General features: G+C 40.0%; 1 protein-coding gene across 3 annotated transcripts in view; it reads right to left on the bottom strand.

Annotated features, from left to right (window-relative positions):
- ssrp1b (structure specific recognition protein 1b) overlaps positions 1-19,620 on the bottom strand; it is a 75,552-nt gene that overhangs the window by 41,556 nt on the left and 14,376 nt on the right. For 2 of the 3 annotated variants that reach the window (XM_087237559.1, XM_087237558.1), the window contains exons 11-18: positions 18,165-18,237; positions 15,345-15,477; positions 15,080-15,125; positions 14,489-14,612; positions 11,962-12,129; positions 11,785-11,882; positions 11,495-11,669; positions 5,301-7,378 (exon numbers count right to left, since the gene is read on the bottom strand). In XM_087237559.1, coding sequence (XP_087093685.1) covers positions 7,310-7,378; positions 11,495-11,669; positions 11,785-11,882; positions 11,962-12,129; positions 14,489-14,612; positions 15,080-15,125; positions 15,345-15,477; positions 18,165-18,237 — 886 coding nt within the window. In that variant the 3' untranslated portion in view covers positions 5,301-7,309. Of the gene's footprint in view, positions 1-5,300; positions 7,379-11,494; positions 11,670-11,784; positions 11,883-11,961; positions 12,130-14,488; positions 14,613-14,659; positions 15,126-15,344; positions 15,478-18,164; positions 18,238-19,620 lie in introns of those variants that run through there. The other variant, XR_015476886.1, reaches the window with a different exon arrangement.

Here is a 19,620-nt window from a genome sequence, read left to right as displayed (position 1 = left end):
GCAGGATAGCGCTCCTTCTCATACTTCAGCCTCCAACATCAAAGTTCCTGAAAGCAAAGAAGGTCAAGGTGCACCGGGATTGGCCAGCCCAGTCACCAGATTGAACATTATTGAGCATGTCTGGGGTAAGATAAAGGAGGAAGCATTAAAGATTAATCTAAATAAAAGAATCTTGATGAACTCTGTGAGTTCTGCAAGAACGCTTTATTTGTTGTTCCTTAAACTTGGATAGGGGACAAGACTTTAGTCAGGTAGTGTATAATATTTAATATAAGGCTATAATTACATATCACTTCTCATAACACTGAAACATCAAGCTTTTCTTTTACAAAGAGCTGGATGAAAGTGCCAGACTATCATTAACTGCAGTGCCAATTATGCAAACGGGAAAGCAATACGGTCATTTAGGATGCATTGCACAACCAGCACTAATACACACAGATCTAAACCACAATTGAGAGGCAGCACTTCTTGACATGGCCCAGAGTGGAACCATTAACCTGTGGTTATTTTTCTCTCTCTCTCTCAATACAAGTACAATCCATCTGGGACTCGCTTCCCCGCAAAAAAAAACACACACACAACGCATGACAGAGACGGCAGCTCAAGCACTGCTGGAGTATATGAAGATGTCTATCAGTCAAGGATAATGTTGAGTGTTAGATGTCTCACCATGATTCGATTGTCTTGAAACAGGATCTTGAGATAAAGGGAGGGCGCAGAGTGAAAAGAGACGAGAGGGAAAGAGAGAGTGAGGAAATGGACGGGACTCAGATTGGTGAACAAAGTCATCAATGCGCCAAATGCAATAATGAGCAAAGTGGTTTTTAGCGCCATGATTGGGAGGGAGACAAAATCCACAGAAAACAGAACAGATACAAATAAGGGGAGTGACGCAAAAATAGGATGTTGTGGCAGTGGAAAAGAGGTGGGAGACACACACACAAACTAGCTCACTCACTTTCCTTCAGGACTTACCCTGATTTGTCAGGAGTCACCGCAGCGGAATGAACTGCCAACCACTCTGGCATTAGTACAAGTGTTGGACAATGAAAAACAAACAAACAAACGCTGGTTTCATGGCTAAATGTGAACAGCCTGGTGGCCAATCTTCATCAAATGCAAATTCTACCAGTAAGAGCAGAATGTGCAGGTTTAATCAGCAGAGTAAAAGCAGAGTTTTGCTTGAAATATTGCAGTGCACACAACATTATGGGTGACATACCAGAGAACAAAAGAAAACAAATTGTTAGTGCGCATCTTGCTGGCACATCTGTGACCAAGACAGCAAGCCTTCGTGATGTATCAAGAACCACGATATCCAGGGTAATGCCAGCATACCACCAAGAAGGATGAACTATATCCAACACGAGTAACTGAACACAAGAGGAAGCTGTCTGAAAGTCATGTCTGGCTGCCAACTCAGATTGTATAAAAAAAAACAAACAAAAAAAAAACACAGCTGCTCAACTCACTGCAGAATTAAATGTGCACCTCAACTATTCATCAGGAGTTCCACAGGGTCAATACCCAGTAGGTACAGGATGTCAACATGAAGTCAGATTGACATTGAGCTAGCTGCCGGCAGCTAGCTCTCTGCAACTCTCACATGGTCGCCCACTGAAGCTAAGCAGGGCTGTGCCCGGTCAGTACCTGGATGGGAGACCACATGGGAAAGCTTGGTTGCTGCCGGAAGTGGTGTTAGTGAGGCCAGCAGGGGGTGCCCAACCTGCGGTCTGTGTGGGTCCTAATGCCCCAGTATAGTGACGGGGACGCTATACTGCTCAGTGAGCGCCGTCTTTCGGATGAGACGTTAAACCGAGGTCCTGACTCTCTGTGGTCGTTAAAAATCCCAGGATGTCCTTCGAAAAGAGTAGGGGTTTAACCCCGGCATCCTGGCCAAATCTGCCCACTGGCCTTTGTCCATCATGGCCTCCTAACCATCCCCATATTCAATTGGCTGCATCACTGTCTCCTCTCCACCAATCAGCTGGTGTGTGCTGTGCGGTCCGGCGCAAAATGGCTACCGTCGCGTCATCCAGGTAGATGCTGCACACTGGTGGTAGATGAGGAGATTCCCCCCTCTGTGTAAAGCGCTTTGAGTGCCCAGAAAAGCGCTATATAAATGTAAGGAATTATTGTACCCAAACTTTGGGGGTCGTTGAATTTTGTTTGGAAATGAAAATTAGGTTGATGTCAGAACCCAACAATAATGTCCAACCTAACATTAAACAAATATCAACGTCTAATGACAGTTTGGTGTTGTGCGGTGGTTACCACTATGACGTCTATCAGACTATCAGTTGGATTTTGGTTGCCAGACCTGACAAATAAATGTCAGTATTTGATGTCAATATGATGTTGGCTCAACATTGGATCTTGGTCATTTTCCAACACAACCTAAAATCAACCAAATGTCAACGTCATTTGACATCATCATTGGACGTCAAAATAACGTTGTCCTTAGACGCTGGCTAGACATTGAATTTTGGTCACCTGACGTCACAACCTAAATCTTACCTAATATTAACGTCTTATAACGTATGCCTGCTAGGAACATGGCCGGGCTGCTATAGCCAAACCTTTGGTCACTCGTGGCAATGCCAAACCTCTGTTTTAATGGTGCTGACAGCTAAAATCTTGGGTACATGTGAAACGTGAATTGTTTTCTGGTGAGTCCACCTTCACTGTCTTCCCCACTTCTGGGAGAATTACGGTGTGGAGAAGAAAGAAGCGCACCACCCACAATGTTTCAAGCCTAGAGGAAGGCATGGGGGGGATAAGTGATGGTTTAGGCTGCAAAATCAAGGCATTCCCTAGACACAATTCTTGTGCTAGATGGCACAACTGCCAAGGACTACTAAACCATTCTGGAATACCATGTGCACCCAATGGTTCAAACATTGTATCCTGAAGGCAGTGCCATGTATCAGGTATAAATTTTAATACACCAAGCTAGACTGGTGACAGAGTGGTTTAATGAACATAAAGATGAAGTTGAACATCTCCCATGGCCTGCACAGTCACCAGACCTAAGTATTATTGAGCCAGTTCGGTATGTTTTGGAGGATTGAGTCAGGAAACATTTTCCTTCAGCATCACAGTGACCTGGCCACTTTTCTGCAAGAAGAATGGCTCAGAATCACTCTGGCCACTGTGCATGACTTGTATCTGTCATTCCCAAGACAAACAGATGCTATATTGGTTGCAAAAGGAGGGCTCTATACCATACTAATGAATTATCAAGGTTTAAAACCAGGCATTTCAGTTTCATTATCCAACCCCTGTATATCTTGCTAGTGCTTTTTGCATTCAGAACTGCCTAATTTTTTGTGGCAAAGATTCAACAAGGTGCAAGAAACTATATATCATCTCTCAGCTGCTGTAGATTTGTCGGCTGTACATTCTGTTCCAGAACATCCCAAATGTGCTCAGATGGACTGAGATCTGGTGAATGTGGAGGACATTTGATAGTGAACTCAATCACATGTTCACAAAAGCAACAGTATGAGATGATTTGAGCCTTGGCATGAAAACCTGCTTGAAGTAGGCACCATAAAATGGGTACACATGCAGTGGTCAAGGTCAGCATGATGGTGTCATGAATAACTTAATTGATTTCCTCACATTTACAAACACAAACTCAGAACTGTACCATTGTATAAACAACAAACCGTCTTGTCAAAATCAAATATAGTGCAGTCAAGAACACATTCACTTCGCCTGACAGGATACAACTTTGACCTCAGATGACATACAGCGCTTACAAATACACAAGAGTACTTCTCTGCCCACAGAGCACTAATAAGATCAATTCAAAACACTGTTACTAAAACCTATTATTGGCAATTAGCAATAATTTTGCTGCTCACAGCAAAGAAAGTGTATACTGTCAAATGCATCAAGTTTATAGGAAAAAATACTTTCATATGAACAAAGTGTAGCCTGAAATATTAGTGTAGCATTTGTTTTTTTTATTGACTTCTGGTTATAGCAATGGCAAGATTCTTTGATTCCCAAGGAACACAAATAACGAATGCACTATAAGTTGATTTGTGAGATAAATGAGCGTAACTTTAAGTCTTTATTAAAGTCTGGCGCAAAGTTTGGAGGTCATAAAGTTTTGTCCAATGTTAAGTCAATGGGACTTTTCCAAATTTTCCAGGTCAGTTTTCGGAAAACTGTAAGTCAGATCAAGTGAAAAAGATATAGCAACCCGAGTCAGACCAGTTTGGAGGTTTGGAGTTGGTTGTAGTAAGAACGGTCTAGGAGGAGATGCATATAGAAATGAGTCTCAGAAGAAGACGGAAGAATAATAAGTTTATGTGGTATAAGAGTACTCAAGCCGCCATAATAATACCCTTTTAACTTTTATTTAACGTTTACAATGCAAATCCAATAAGATCCACTTATTTGGTAAACAAAGCAAGTCTCACATGTAATATATACACTAAAAGGCGGAAAATTCATTCATTCATTTTCTTGTCGACTTAGTCCCTTTATTAATCTGGGGTCGCCACAGCGGAATGAACCGCCAACTTATCCAGCAAGTTTTTACGCAGCGGATGCCCTTCCACCCGCAACCCATTTCTGGGAAACATCCACACACAAACACACTCGTACACTACGGACAATTTAGCCTACCCAATTCACCTGTACCGCATGTCTTTGGACTGTGGGGGAAACCGGAGCACCCGGAGGAAACCCACACGAACGTAGGGAGAACATGCAAACTCCACACAGAAACACCAACTGAGCCGAGGATCGAACCAGCGACCTTCTTGCTGTGAGGCGAACGTGCTACCCACTGCGCCACTGTGTCGCCTAAAAGGTGGAAAATATTACGAAAATATTACTCGATGGGCTAAAAATCTGCATAACTCTGCATGCGCAGATTCTGTGTGGGCCTACTTGTGATTGATCAGTATTGAAATAACATCACAATTCATGCATGTAAACATGATCAGCATTAATGATTAGCATATTAATTCTGAAGATTCACAGCTGCAAGTGAAAGAATGTTTCTTTATACCTCCAAACTTTATACCTCCATTATCAAACACAGACTATCAGTTGGGTTTTTACCTCTCTTAACCCCTTTTACTGCTGCTACAACCACATTATCTTAAAAACCACACTACATTTCCTCCTGCATTCCTGACGAGTATTGATGAGCATGTATAGGAGGATGCGTTGCAAATTGTTGCATGGGTTGCTGTTTCATGGGGCTATTCAATTATTATGCCTAGTAAATGAATATACTTGTTTTAAATTTCTAGAAAAAAGTAATAGACAATAAAGTGTTTTTTTATACATATTTTAATGCACAACAAATGTGTATAATTATTATTGTGCACATTTCAAAATAGCGTATAAAATACATGTTGAGCACTGATCATAACTGAAAATGGTTAAAGATGTAAAAAGGATTTGACAATTTGTTTCATAATCTGCCATTCCAATACGTGTAGAGCAAGCTTAAGAAATGTCAACGGTACAGTTTCTAATCTTTCTAAAAAGCAGCACTGTAAAATATCTCTGTACAAACAGGCAAACAGTGGTGGTGTAACGGATCACAAATGTCACAGTTCAGATCACACTACAGTTTTTGAGTCACGGATCAGATAATTTTTCGGATCAGCAAAAAAAGGAGGAGACAAATGTCATTTGCTTTTCATTTATACAAAAATATTACTGCAAAAACTACTGGTTTCAACAAACAGAACTTGAAACCTGTAGTGTTAATAACAATTTAAATCAAAATCAAGAATGAACCAGCTGAAAAGTTAAATATTCAATATGAAAAATTATCTTTGCTACTGTTTCTGATAATGCTAAATATAAAAACCTAACATTTTTATTTCAATTAATGATTCATCAATTTACACATTAAACTTCTTGTTTCACTATAGGTGTATCATTTTTGAAAACCTATTCAGTGACATCATTTTGATGGTTGTTTGTCGCCACCCATTGGTTAAACAATGTAATTACTACAACATTCACCAGCGTCAAGTTCCAGTAGTTGGTGATTTTAATCTTTACTATAAACATGTTTATATCTGAACTATAGACTGTCCCAGCAGCCACACAACATCATAAGATGTTAATATTAGGTTAGATTTAGGTCATGATGTCAGATGACCAAAATTCAATGTCTAGCCGGCGTCTAAGGACAACGTTATTTTGACATCCATTAACGACGTCAAATTATGTTGTTGGAAATGGAGAAAAATCCAACCTCTGGTAGATGTCATAGTGGTAACATCAACACAACGTCAAAGTGTAAGTAGACGTTGATATTTGGTTGATTTTAGGTTAATTTTAGGTTAGACATTGACGTCGGCCTGACATTGGGTTTTGACTGCAAACTCATTTTTAACGTCAATATGTCATCATGTTGACGTCCTGTGCCTGCAGGGGTTATCCCAGTACTTCTGTGTAATGTAACTGTTTGTAACAAACTGAAAAAGTGTAAAAACTGAATCTCTCTCGATGAAACCCAGATGCGACAGCAGCTCTTTGAAGGATTAATAAACATTTGCAAATTATTATCATTTATAATTGATGTTGCGCGGTTTGAATAGAGTTCAGTATCTTTTAACGTTTAATTGTGCAGCTTTACACTGAGTGCATTAATGCCAGCTAAACAAACTGTGACAGAATACACCTTTAATTAATAACCTAAGGAAAGCATTTAGGTCCCACCACAACTTGTTCCGTCATCGTAATATTTATATCATATTACAGGAAAGCCAAAATGCTTTCATTCACTTGATTTGATTGACTCGGGAGGCGATCTCTCTGCAACTGTTATAAATGTTGGATTAACCTACAAATTTAAAAGAAGTTATTAATCCGGTGGTCACGTGCATTCCGAACTGTGGGTTGTGATCCGTACAGATCATGGATCATCCGTTACACCTCTAGTAAACAGTCATTAGAACACGGACAACACTAAAAAGCAAAAGTAAAACGAATACACAGCATTTTTAAAGGGACAGTTTACCCTTGTGTTCTTCTGAGCCTTGATGTACTGTAAAATAAGTAATCTTGAACCATGACAGCTCCAGTCTCCTTTAACACAATATTAGATCATTAGATTAGCAATAAATGACAGAATTACAATGTTTGGGTGAACTGTCCCTTTAAAGTGAACATCACCATTTCCAAAGGTATAAACACTTCAGAATCTTAGCATGTTACGATGCATTATAGACTAATATAAGAATTACATCAGGTCATGTGCAATACAATGTAGTGAAAAAGTAGGTTAAGGTTATGTTCCACTGTCCTGTTTCAGTGTCTTTCAGTCTGAGCCGGACTCTGAGCTGGCTGGAGTGCTGACCGCTTCCTCTTCTTTTTCATTATCAGACCCCTGTGTAAAGAGCAGCAGGAATGAGAGCGAGACTGTTAATACTGTACACCCGTTGGTATAAATAGATGTATACCAGCATGCATAATATACCGTGTTTTAAAATGGAAACCCAAAGGCCCAGTCTGCACCTGGTATTAAAGTGCTTTTTGTCTTTTGTCTGATCACATGTGGACACAGCACTAAATACAGATGTAAAGGGGAACTGAAAAACTCAGAGCTTGGCCACTTTCTACGAAAATCAAATGTAGTTTCATATTATCATAGGCCCTTTTTGCACCTGGAATACTGTATTAGGTGCTATTTGCTGGCCTAATCACCTGAGGACATTTGTAAAAACAGATGTACACGGGAACTGAAATATTCTCAGTGATGGAAAAAGTACACAATTTAGGCACTTGAATAAAAGTACAGAGACACTAATAAAATATAACTTGTGTCGGCGCAATAGCCTAAAGGTTAGCACGCTGACATATGGTGCAGTAGCACTTCAGGGCATCCCGAGTTTGAATCCCGGCTCAAGGACATTTCCCGACCCTACCCTCTCTCTCTCTCCCACTTCGTTTCCTGTCTAAAATACTGTCCTATCCTCTTAATAAAGGCAAAAAGGCTAAAAATAAATCTTTAAAAAATATATATAACTTCTACTAAAATGTCATAATACAAAAATACTATATTTTTATGTACTTAGTAAAAATTTATTTATTTTGCAAGAAAAAACTCATCACACTCTGATAACCACGATAATTTATGATAAATGAAGCAAAACCACATTCACACGCTGAACCTCATTCAGATCTGTTTATAAAATCAGGGAATCATTTCCTGGAAACTCACTCTAAATAGATCATTTAAATCAGTAAATTGTTTACTGGAGGCTCAGGGTCCTGCCTTCAGAGGGTCCCTGTGGGGATGGGCACTTCCAAATAGAGTGCAGTGTCTGACACCAAACAACTTCCCTGCTCAAAGGATCATGGCCTGAAGTGTCCATCAGTTGTATTTTACCGTTTCTATGTGCGCCTGCAGCTTATGACCGCTGGATGACGTTTTAACCATAGATTTTCATCTTTACCCCTTCACAAGACTAGATAGAGCGGTGGCGATGCAGTGGCGCAGTAGTGTCGCCTCACAGCAAGACAGTTGCTGGTTTGAGCCTTGGCTGGGTCGGTTATCGTTTCTGTGTGGAGTTTGCATGTTCTTCCCACGTTCGAGTGGGTTTCCCCTACAAGTCTAAAGACATGCAGTGCAGGTGAACTGGGCTATAAACTGTCTCAGCAGACACACAACATTAGATGTTGATATTAGGTTAGATCTAGGTCACTCAATGTCTAGCCACCATCTAAGGACAATGTTGTTTTGACGTCCATTAACGACGTCAAATTATGTTGATATTTGGTTGATTTTAGGTTTTGTTGGAAAGTGAGCCAAATCCAACGTCTGATAGATGTCATGGTGGTGTAACATGAGTAGACGTTGATATTTGGTTGATTTTAGGTTGACAGTTTACCCTTGTGTTCTTCTAAGCCTTGATGTACTGTAAAATAATTCATCTGGAATCATGACCGCTCCAGTCTCCTTTAACATAACATTAGATCATTATATTAGCAAATAATAACAGAACTATTTCAGGTGAACTGGGCAAGCTAAAAGTGTCCGTAGTGTATGTGTGTGAATGAGTGTATATGGATGTTTCCCAGTGATGGGTTGCAGCTGTAGTAAAAATACATGCTGGTGAATGTTCGCAAGAAAATGGAATTACCAAAACTTGTCATACTCCTCAATGATAATTTATGATAAATTAAGCAAAACCACAGTCACACGCTGAACCCCACTCAGATCTGTTTATAAAATCAGGGAATCATTTCCTGGAGGCTCACTCTAAATAGATCATTTAAATCAGTAAATCGTTTACTGGTAACTAAGGGTGGGTTTCATTCAGAAGGGATCATCCCTATGCCCTAATTCCTTCAGAGGGTCCCTGTGGTGAAAGGCACTAACACAACTTCCCTGCGAGAAGAGTCCATCAGTTGTATTTTTCATTTTAAAATGTAATTTATAAGCACCCGTCTAAATTCACCAGCATGTGCAGCTTCTATGGTAAACAGTGTTGCTGAAACAAATTTCCTTTCAAGAGTTCACTCTTAGCTGATGATTGATTATAAAGCTTGTTTGGCATGCTGTCCCGGGAGAGAGCTCTGAGCTCAGAAGATCCTCGAGCCCGGGGCTCCCTCTTGTTGCAAGGCGAGAAGGGAGTTTGAGCTTAGGTAGATCTCGAGAACTCTCCTGCTGTAGTAGCTAATGAACAGAGAGTGATTGCTCTTAAGAGATAACTACTTACTATGAGCATTTCTATGGTGCTGATTTGGATAAGTCAAATAACTTAAGGTGCATGTTCTCCCAGTGGGCAACCCGGGAGAAACCCACGTGAGCATGGGGGGAAACCCACATGAGCACGGGGAGAATGTGTAAAGTCCGCACAGAAACGTTGGGTGACTTGGTAAGGACTAGATCCAGTGACGTTCTTGCTGTGAGGCAACAGTGCTAACCACTAGGCCATCGTGCCACCCATCTAGGAAAGAAGGAGGAACTTAGGGTATTTATAGTGACTTAGGAATCGTCTGATTGGTGAATCATAAAGTGGATAATGTGGGACCAGCCGCAAACAATCATAACCACATGATCCTCTCGAAATTAGTTTATAAATAAACTTCACTTGTGTACATTATAATCAATTCGAAATCATGCATCGAATATTTAGAAAACTAAATCTTTGCATTTGCAAGTTTCATTCCCTTAAACACTACGATATGTACTTGACATGTTGTAATGTTTACGTTTGTAATATTTGATAATAATATTATTAATATTATCCTGATGAGGATTTTTATAACTCTGAATCTGCGTCTCATTTTATAGGCTGCTTCTGTCCTCTTAAGCTCACATTTTTAGCCATGCCTGCATATAGTCTTTATGGATGAAATGCAATACGCTGTTTTTTGCCATGGCAACACGGGGTGCTGAAATACAATTGGGTAAACTGGCGTTAGGCGGAGATACACAGACTAAAACAGACATTCCGACAAGGAACGCACAAACAGTTGAAGTCTTAGTTATTAAATTCTGTTTAACTGAGAGCAGATTTCTTCAACACATTTCTAAACATGATAGGTTTAATAACTCATTTCTAATAACTGTTTATCTTTGCCATGATGACAGTAAATAATATTTGACTAAATATTTTTCAAGACACTTCACTACAGCTTAAAGTGGCATTTAAAGGTATAACTAGGTTAAAAAGGTTAACTAGGCAGGTTAGGGTAATTAGGCAAGTTATTGTATAATGATGGTGCTCTGTAAACTATGAAAAAGTATATAGCTCAAAGGGGATAAAGATTTTAACCTTAAAATGGTGTTTAAAAAAATTAAACTGCCTTTATTTTAGCCAAAATAATACTAATAAGACTTTCTCCAGAGGGAAAAACATTATCTGACATATTGTGAAGATTTCCTTGCTCTGTTGAACATCATTTGGGAAATATTTCATTTTCTTGTCGGCTTAGTCCCTTTATTAATCCGGGGTCGCCACAGCGGAATGAACCGCCAACTTATCCAGCACGTTTTTACGCAGCGGATGCCCTTCCAGCTGCAACCCATCTCTGGGAAACATCCACACACACTCATTCATACACACGCTCATACACTACGGACAATTTAGCCTACCCAATTAACCTGTACCACATGTCTTTGGACTGTGGGGGAAACCGGAGCACCCGGAGGAAACCCACGCGAACGCAGGGAGAACATGCAAACTCCACACAGAAACGCCAACTGAGCCGAGGATCGAACCAGCGACCTTCTTGCTGTGAGGCGACAGCACTACCTACTGCGCCACTGCTTCTTTAAAAAAGAAAACAAAATTAAAAGGGGGGCTTATAATTCTGACTTCAACTGTATTTAACGGGGTGGTCCACTACGATATCATATTTTAAACTTTAGTTGTTGTGAAATGTAGCTGTGTGAACAAACAACATCTCTGAACATCTCTGAATGTAATACGCTCAAAGTTCGATATGTAAAAAGTCATGAATTATGAGGTTTATGTATTTGTAACCGTGTTACCTTGCGCTTGCGTTTCTTTCCTTTGTCAGACTCTGATGAGCTCTCTTCGCTGGATATGAACTCTCGACTCTTAAAGCTGTCGTTGCCTGTAGATCGCTCCTTCTCTTTCTCTCTCCCAGCCCCTGATTTCCTTTTCCTCTTTTCTTCATTCCTCCCTCTTTTCTTCTTCCTTTCCCTTTAGGAATGAATGTGGTAAAAGAGTGAGAAGTCGGTTACTCAATGCTGAGATTGTACTTTGGAACAATTCTCCATTTGGATGAACTCTACAGTAAAATCTGATAGTTGTGTACTTTTTGGAGCTGCCAGATGAGCCTCCGCCACTCTCCCTATACTCTCTCATTGCTCGATCGTACTCTTTCTTTGCTTCCTCTGCTTTTCCATCCCACTCCTGATGAAAGGATTAAGACACAGTTATCAGTTTGAGTTTAACGTTGACCAGTGAATGTGGTGAAGTGTGTGTGTGTCACCTCTTTCTTGTCTTTGCCGAGTTGTTTCCACATTTCTCCGGCCTTTTTGGAGATTTCTGTGATAGAGATGCCTGGATTCTCTGATTTAATGCGGTCTCTGCTTGAGTTGAGCCAGAGCATGTAGGCACTCATTGGCCTCTTGGGGGCGCCGCTGTCTTTGACCTTTTTCTACACACAAAAAGACAAAAGCTGCTTTTTTACTGTACGATATGGTATGGTTATCTAGTGGTTGAACTAAGTGTTGAAGTCCAAATTCAAAATATTGAAGAGGGTTTTTTCACCCGGCCCCTTCTCCTTTAACATGAGACACAGCCAGGTTGCCAGATTAAAGACACAAACAGATATTGAGCATGTCTAATGTTGTGTTCACACAAGATGAGGAACGCACGGATAAATCGCGATATTCACGCGTAAATAGCCGCGTGAACATTTGAGTTTATTAGCTTCATTCACACATTAAATTCGCTTCATTCGTGCATCAAATTCACTTCAGAACAGACGTGGATTCGCGTGATGGGCAGGGCTTCTGTCTGCCCGGTGACTCTAGCTTCGTTGCTAAATGGCTAACATGGATTTTATTAAGAAAATAACAGTGTTTATGTGCTTTATGAAGGCTGAAAAACAGCGTCAATATGTTTAGGGCTGTGTCTGAGTCCACTAGATCCTTTCAGAGGTGCGTCCATCTGTGTGAGCTCATAAACTCCTCCAGAAACGTAACATGGATGATAAAGGCTTTCAGCAGTGCTTCAGACTGAGCCGAGCTCAGTTTGATGAACCGTTGTCGGTGTCTGCTGGAGGATTTCCCCCAGGACACCAACAACAAGCACTTCGTTACAATCTTGCCCCCACAAGAGCAAGCTCCTGATTGGTTAATGCGGCGCGAATGTCCGCTTAAGTTCCGATTTTTAAACTCGAGCGATTCAAAACGTGCAAAGTGCTAAATTCGCGCCGTACCATTTGCGCATATCGCGCCACGCCATTCGCGCAATTCTCGTTATTCACAACGCGTCTTTCATGTGTATCCTGCCGCAGGATGTCTATTCGCGCGTTTGCTTTGACTTAACATGTAAATCACTAGTGCTTGACGCTCCTTCTGCGTCTGGGGTGAACACAGCATTAAGGTTGAGCCTTACACTGTCTGTCGATCAGCTAATGTTTATGTCTGTAATATTTGTTCCACATGAGAATTTTCTGAAAACTCTGCATCTTGTTTTATAGGCTGCTGCTGTCCTCTGAAGCTCACATTTTCAGCCATACTGTCATATATTGAGGCCGTTTTCATGGATGAAATGAAATATGCAGTGTTTTTCGCCATGGCACCCGGGGTGCTGAAATATAATTGGGTAAACTGGCGATGGGTGGAGATACACAGACTAAAACAGGCATTCCGACAAGAAAAGCACATATTTAAAGGAGAAAATGTACCGATAAATACATTTCTGGAGATGCCAAATACTTCATAGGAGGTACTTTTTTTTGCAGTTTTTGTTTTTGCGAATCCACCAGAGATTCTGTGTATGCTACTGTGTTTGCTATTTGAGATCTAAAATTTCTCTCGCGAGTGCCATTCGCACCTGCTCTTCTCACATGAATCCACCAGAGACTGCTGTTGACTGACTGACTGATTGACTGACCAATCAACTGACCTATTGTCCTCCTTCCCTAAACCCAACCAATAGTGTTTTCAAAAGCACAGATTGACCTAAACCACCCTCATCCCTAAACCCAAACGACCGTGTTTTAAAAAGCAATCTAGAATAAGAAAAGCCCACTTTTCAGATTTTACCACATTCTCACCCTGTTATTTACTTGTTTGTTTAATTTTTGGGCTTCTGTTTTCGTCTTACCTACTTTCTGGAACCATTCTTAACCGGACTCAAACCCCTGTCATTGTGGTCAACTCCTCCATGTGTCTCAAGTCCGTCGATGTACATGGCGAGCTACTGGACAAATTGGTAACAGCAGGAAAGCCGTCGACACGAAGGTAATTGGTCAGCTGCTAGCGCAAAAAGAAACAGCGTAATACCGCCTCGTAGCATTCGTTTTAAAGACGAAATGCAGCCATACGTATTTCTGGCTACATAACTTGCAATCTCCAGAAATGTATACGTTTTCAGAATGAGCCTATGTTGTCAATTGTATTATGGAATTTTGTATAATTTAGAAGAGTCAAAAACTTACACATACTGCACCTTTCAAGTAGGTGGGATTATTGCTATAGTTGCACAACATCTACTACCATCATCGTAAATGGAACATTAACAAACATGGAACACAAATCAACCCACGATGTAATGGCAATAGATGCTACTGATGGAATGGTGTTCTGCTGACAATTTAAATATGGTGGGTTTGGTTTCTAAACCAATTATGCTGGAATTAACGATACTTTCAGACCAGAAATCATCATATACGACACGTTTTGTCACAAAAAATAGGGTATGAAACAAGGCCCAAAAAGTGAGCCCTACCCAACTGTACCCATTAAAAAATGATTGTTTACATTTCATGCTTTCCTACTCCTCACCTCTTTCTTGCGGGGTTTTCTTTCCTTGACAAATTTGACCTTCTTAGCTGATTTCTTCTTGCGGTCTTCATCACTGTCTCCTTCTTCAGCACTGCTTTCACTGGCAGAAGCCTTACTGTCATACCTGACACACACATTAGATTGTTTAACAAAGTACATTGTTATTCATGCTCTGCAGATAGGATAGTTGTGATATGACAGTAAAGCTGTGAGCGCAATAGAACTACATCTCTGAGATTAAACAAAAGGCTAGACGCTAGACTTTAATTGATTTTAAGTGATTTTAAGTATTAAGTAATTGAGTAATTAAGTAGTGGGAAACATTCGTACACTCTCACATTCACACACATACTTAAAGACTAAGCGCATGCCTATAGCGCATGTCTTTGGACTGTGGGGAAAACTGGAGCAACCCGGAGGAAACCCACGTAAACCTGGGGTGAACATGCAAACTCCACACAGAAATGCCAACTGGCGCAGCCGGGACTCGAACCAGTGACCTTCTTGCTGTGAGGCAACAGTGCTGCTAACCACTGAGCCACCGCAACAGTAAATGAAATAGTGGTAAATATGAAAAGTAAAGCTTCCTACTCTTCTGCTATGTCCTCATCTTCTTCTCCAGGATTAAACGATTCATCTGAAAACAGAAAAGTCCATTCAAATTTAAATGACACGTTTTGTTTATCGTGTTATATTAGTTATTATTTTATCAATATAGTTCACCCCAAAATAAAACATAACAGGATAACAGGATATCACAGTATCCAATTAATGCAGTACTGTGCAGCCCTACCCTAGTCATATGCAAAAAAAACATTAGCTTGCCATCTGATTGGCTCATAGAGCTGTCACTCACCGCTCTCGCCCTCCGAGTCATCGCTGTCATTGCCCTCTTCGCGGATCTTGCCCTCTTCTTTCATACGCTCCAGATATGCATCGTGCTGGTCTTCGTCAGAGTCACTGTACATGTCATCATTACCTTTCATACCCTGACAAAAGCACAAAGTCATATTAATGGAATATCAACATCACAACAAAGCAAAGTTAGCATCTGTAACAGTGCAGACAAAGGAAAGCCTTTTTCAAGCAAATATTTCAAGATTTCCTTCTTCCTTACTGGCATTTTTTACTCTCTCTCACACAAACAAACACACACGCAAATGTTCATATAAGTAATCAGTGTTAACTCATTCAAAAGCACTCCCCTGAGCTACACTGTGTTCGATGCACACAGAACTGTCTGGCACACAAAAGCTTTTCTCCTAAAGTGACCACAGATTTCAGGGGAAACACTTTTGTAATCCTAATGAAAGTCTCTCATGTAGAAATCTGATACATGAAAACATATGAACAAATTACAAATATGACATACAGTGCTCAGTGTATATGAGTACACACCCCGTCACAAATCTCTCTCTTAAATTAATATTTTATATAACATGCTATACAGTGTTATATTTATGCATATACATTAGATTAGTCAGTGCTGAAGCTAAATCTAAATATAAATTTACAATCACGAAGGGCAGAGGGTTGTTGAATAACTTTCAGAGAGATTTCAGCTGCTGTCTGGGCTTTCACTGCCTTTCTACACCTCCCATTCTCTTATGCGTTCAGTACTTTTTTCCTGTGTCATTTCACTTTATTATGCATAACTTTATTTGTAAACTGATTCGATTTGTTTTTTTTGGTTCGATTTATTTCTTTGGTTGTTATCAAAATCTGGTGAAATCTTTATTAGGTACACCTCTCTAACTGCTTGTTAACGCAAATTTCTAATCAGCCAATCACATGGCAATAACTCAGTGCATTTAGGCATGTAGACATGGTCAAGACGATCTGCTGCAGTTCAAACCGAGCATCAGAATGTGGAAGAAAGGGGATTTAAGTGACTTTAAATGTGGCATGGTTGTTGATGCCAGACGGGCTGGTCTGAGTATTTCATAAACTGCTGATCAACTGGGATTTTCACGCACAACTATCTCTCGGGTTTACAGAAAATGGTCTGAAAAAGATAAAATATCCAGTGAGCTGCAGTTCTGTGAGCACAAATGCCTTGTTGATACAAGAGGTCAGAGGAGAATGGCCAGACTGGTTCCAGCTGATAGAAAGGCAACAGTAACTCAAATAACCACTTATTACAACCGAGGTCTGCAGAAGAGCATCTCTGAAAGCACAACACGACCAACCTTGAGGCAGATGGGCTACAGCAGCAGAAGACCACACCGGGTGCCACTCCTGTCAGCTAAGAACAGGAAACTGAGGCTACAATTGGCTCAGGCTCTTCAAAAATGGGCAATAGAAGATAAGAAAAACGTTGCCTGGTCTAATGAGTCTCAATGTCTGCTGCAACATTCGGATGGTAGGGTCAGAATTTGGCATCAACAACATGAAAGCATGGATCCATCCTGCCTTGTATCAACAGTTCAGGCTGCTGCTGGTGGTGTAATGGTGTAGGGGATGTTTTCTTGGCACACTTTGAGCCCTTTAGTACCAATTGAGCATCATGTCAACACCACAGCCTACCCGAGTATTGTTGCTGACCATGTTCATCCCTTTATGACCACAGTGTACCCATGTTCTGATGGCTACTTGCAGCAGGATAATGTTTTATGTCATAAAGTGCGACTCATCTCAGACTGGTTTCTTGAACATGACAATGAGTTCACTGTACTCAAATGGCCTCCACAGTCACCAGAACTCAATCCAATAGAGCACCTTTGGAATGTGGTGGAAAAGAAGATTTGCATCATGGATGTGCAGCCGACAAATCTGCAGAAACTGCATGATGCTATCATGCCAATATGGAGCAAAATCTCTGAGGAATATTTTCAGTACCCGCATTTACATTCCAAACATTCCACACTGTCATTTTTTTTGACAAGAAAAAAAGGAGTGCAGTGCGCTTTTTTATGTCCCTAGCCAACGACTGACTATGCTGGGTATTGTGCGAGAGTGTTGCTATCGACATTGGTTTAATTTTAATACTTAATAATATTGTGGTAATCAAGATTTGTAAAGTCATACAGCTCCGGATAACTCAAAACAGCAACCACAAGTCTTTCCTCCATCTTCAAAAGTCTTTTTTGTTGTGTTCGGTGTAATCGCAGTTCTAAAGGCAAAAGGGGTCCAACCCGGTACTAGTAAGGTGTACCTAATAAAGTGACCGGTGAGCGTACAGTATGAATACTATGAATACTGTACTTATATATATAAGCAGCCATTATTGCAATATTTCTAAATATATCCTGCGTATATGAAATATATTTAAAAATTTGTGTAACTTGCGTTTATCACATATATCAGATTACTACATGAGCTGAGTGATCCAAACACAGTAATCTGCTTCTAAAATCATAATCAGTGAGCATTTCCACCTTCTGATCTGCTTATAGCCATCAAAGATAAACGAGAACACATTTGACACTCGAGTTGTGATTAAGACACGCAAACAAACACCATGCAAGCAAGTTAAAGAAGGACCCACACCAGACCAAACCAAAACAAACCGCACGGCAATACCAACCTTTTTCTACATCAACACAATACAGACACATAGCACAAACACAAAGAGTCATGTAAGTGTCTTTTCACTGTAAGATGGGTACATAAGGACGACCGGCAGGATGAATATTATGTGCTGGTTGGCAAGATGAATAAAGGATTGAAGGTGTACCTCTTTGAAGCCTCGGTTCTTTATGCTTAGCTTCTTAGCATTGACAAAGTCGAAGAGCTTCCCATATTCCTCCCTGTAAAAGACAGAAGAGTCAAACTGAACAAATAGAAGGTAAAAACAAAGTCAAAGAGGTTAAAGGGGATAGTTCACTCAAAAATGAAGACTTTTTCTACAGTATAAGATTTTTTAGCTGAAAAATGGTCCCTTTGATTCATATTTCATTATTTTCATTGTCAGAAGCTGTTGACTTGATTTTTATGAACATAAAAAACAATCTGCATATATACAAATTTGATATTATTAACAGATATCATCCATTATAAAACAGATTGTAAGTAAATAACTAATGTTCTCCACTGCTGGAGAAATCATAAATGCTCAGAGGAGTCTGTGCTCACCTCCATAAACATTCTGATCATTGAAGAAAAAATATTCAACTAGTACGAATGCATGGTTTTTTATTAAAAATAATCCAGGGCTAAGCATAAAATGTTTGCATGTTTACATATAATAAGAGTCTTAAGTTTAGAACATTTTTACATTTATTTGACATCTGTGCGCTTGTTTTACTTTGTCATAATTCTATAAAGCATGTGTTGTTAATAAAAGAAATGCATCTTATAACTTTTTGGTGCCTTTTTCCCCTTTATTTACAAAAATTGTGGATGGTTTGCTTATGATATATCCAAGAATTGCTGATATCATGATATATATCAGGGGTGGCCAACCCTGTTCCTGGAGAGCCACCTTCCTGCAGATTTCAGTTGCAACCCAGATCAAACACACCTGAACCAATTAATTAGGACCTGAACACCACGTGATAATTACAGACAGGTGTGTTTGATATAGTCTTTTGTTAACTTATCGTGTTTATTGTGAAATTTGATGCGTATGTATTAACAAACACATGTAGACTGCAGAATTGTATCAAATCACTCAGTTCAACTGTCATCTGTTCATGAAGACGTTGATGTTAATTCCTGGCAGTGTTTTCTTTGAATTTAGCTGAGATACAACCCGATAAATATCTATCACTCTCTTTTGTCAAGTTTAATCATAATTTAGTTTTTATCCACAACAAAAAGGAAGAACAAAATAGGTTAAGATTACTTGGATTGGGTTTTATATTTGTCCGTGTTCGCGTACATTATGCTCTGTCTGTGTGTCTGTAAACGGAGCACAAGCTTATTAATATTCATGACATGAACCATATATGGTCAATCATGGACCTTCCAATTCTATGGGTACTTTATAGAGTATTAAATGACCTTATAAAACCGTTTCTGGAGATTTTTTTAAACCCAATATGTAGATATCAGCGAATAATTTAACTAATTAAACTAATGCAGTATATGGCATAGCCGTGAGCTAGCTCTCTGCAACTTTCACATGGTCGCCCACTGAAGCTAAGCAGGACTGCAACCTGTGCTCTGTGTGGGTCCCAATGCCCCAGTAT

This window comes from Danio rerio, chromosome 1 (genome assembly GCF_052040795.2).
Source record: "Danio rerio strain M-AB ecotype USA chromosome 1, GRCz13ab, whole genome shotgun sequence".
NCBI classification, from domain to species: Eukaryota; Metazoa; Chordata; class Actinopteri; order Cypriniformes; family Danionidae; genus Danio; species Danio rerio.
The sequence above is the reverse complement of the archived record's forward strand: the minus strand, read 5'-3'. Positions and strand labels throughout refer to the sequence as shown.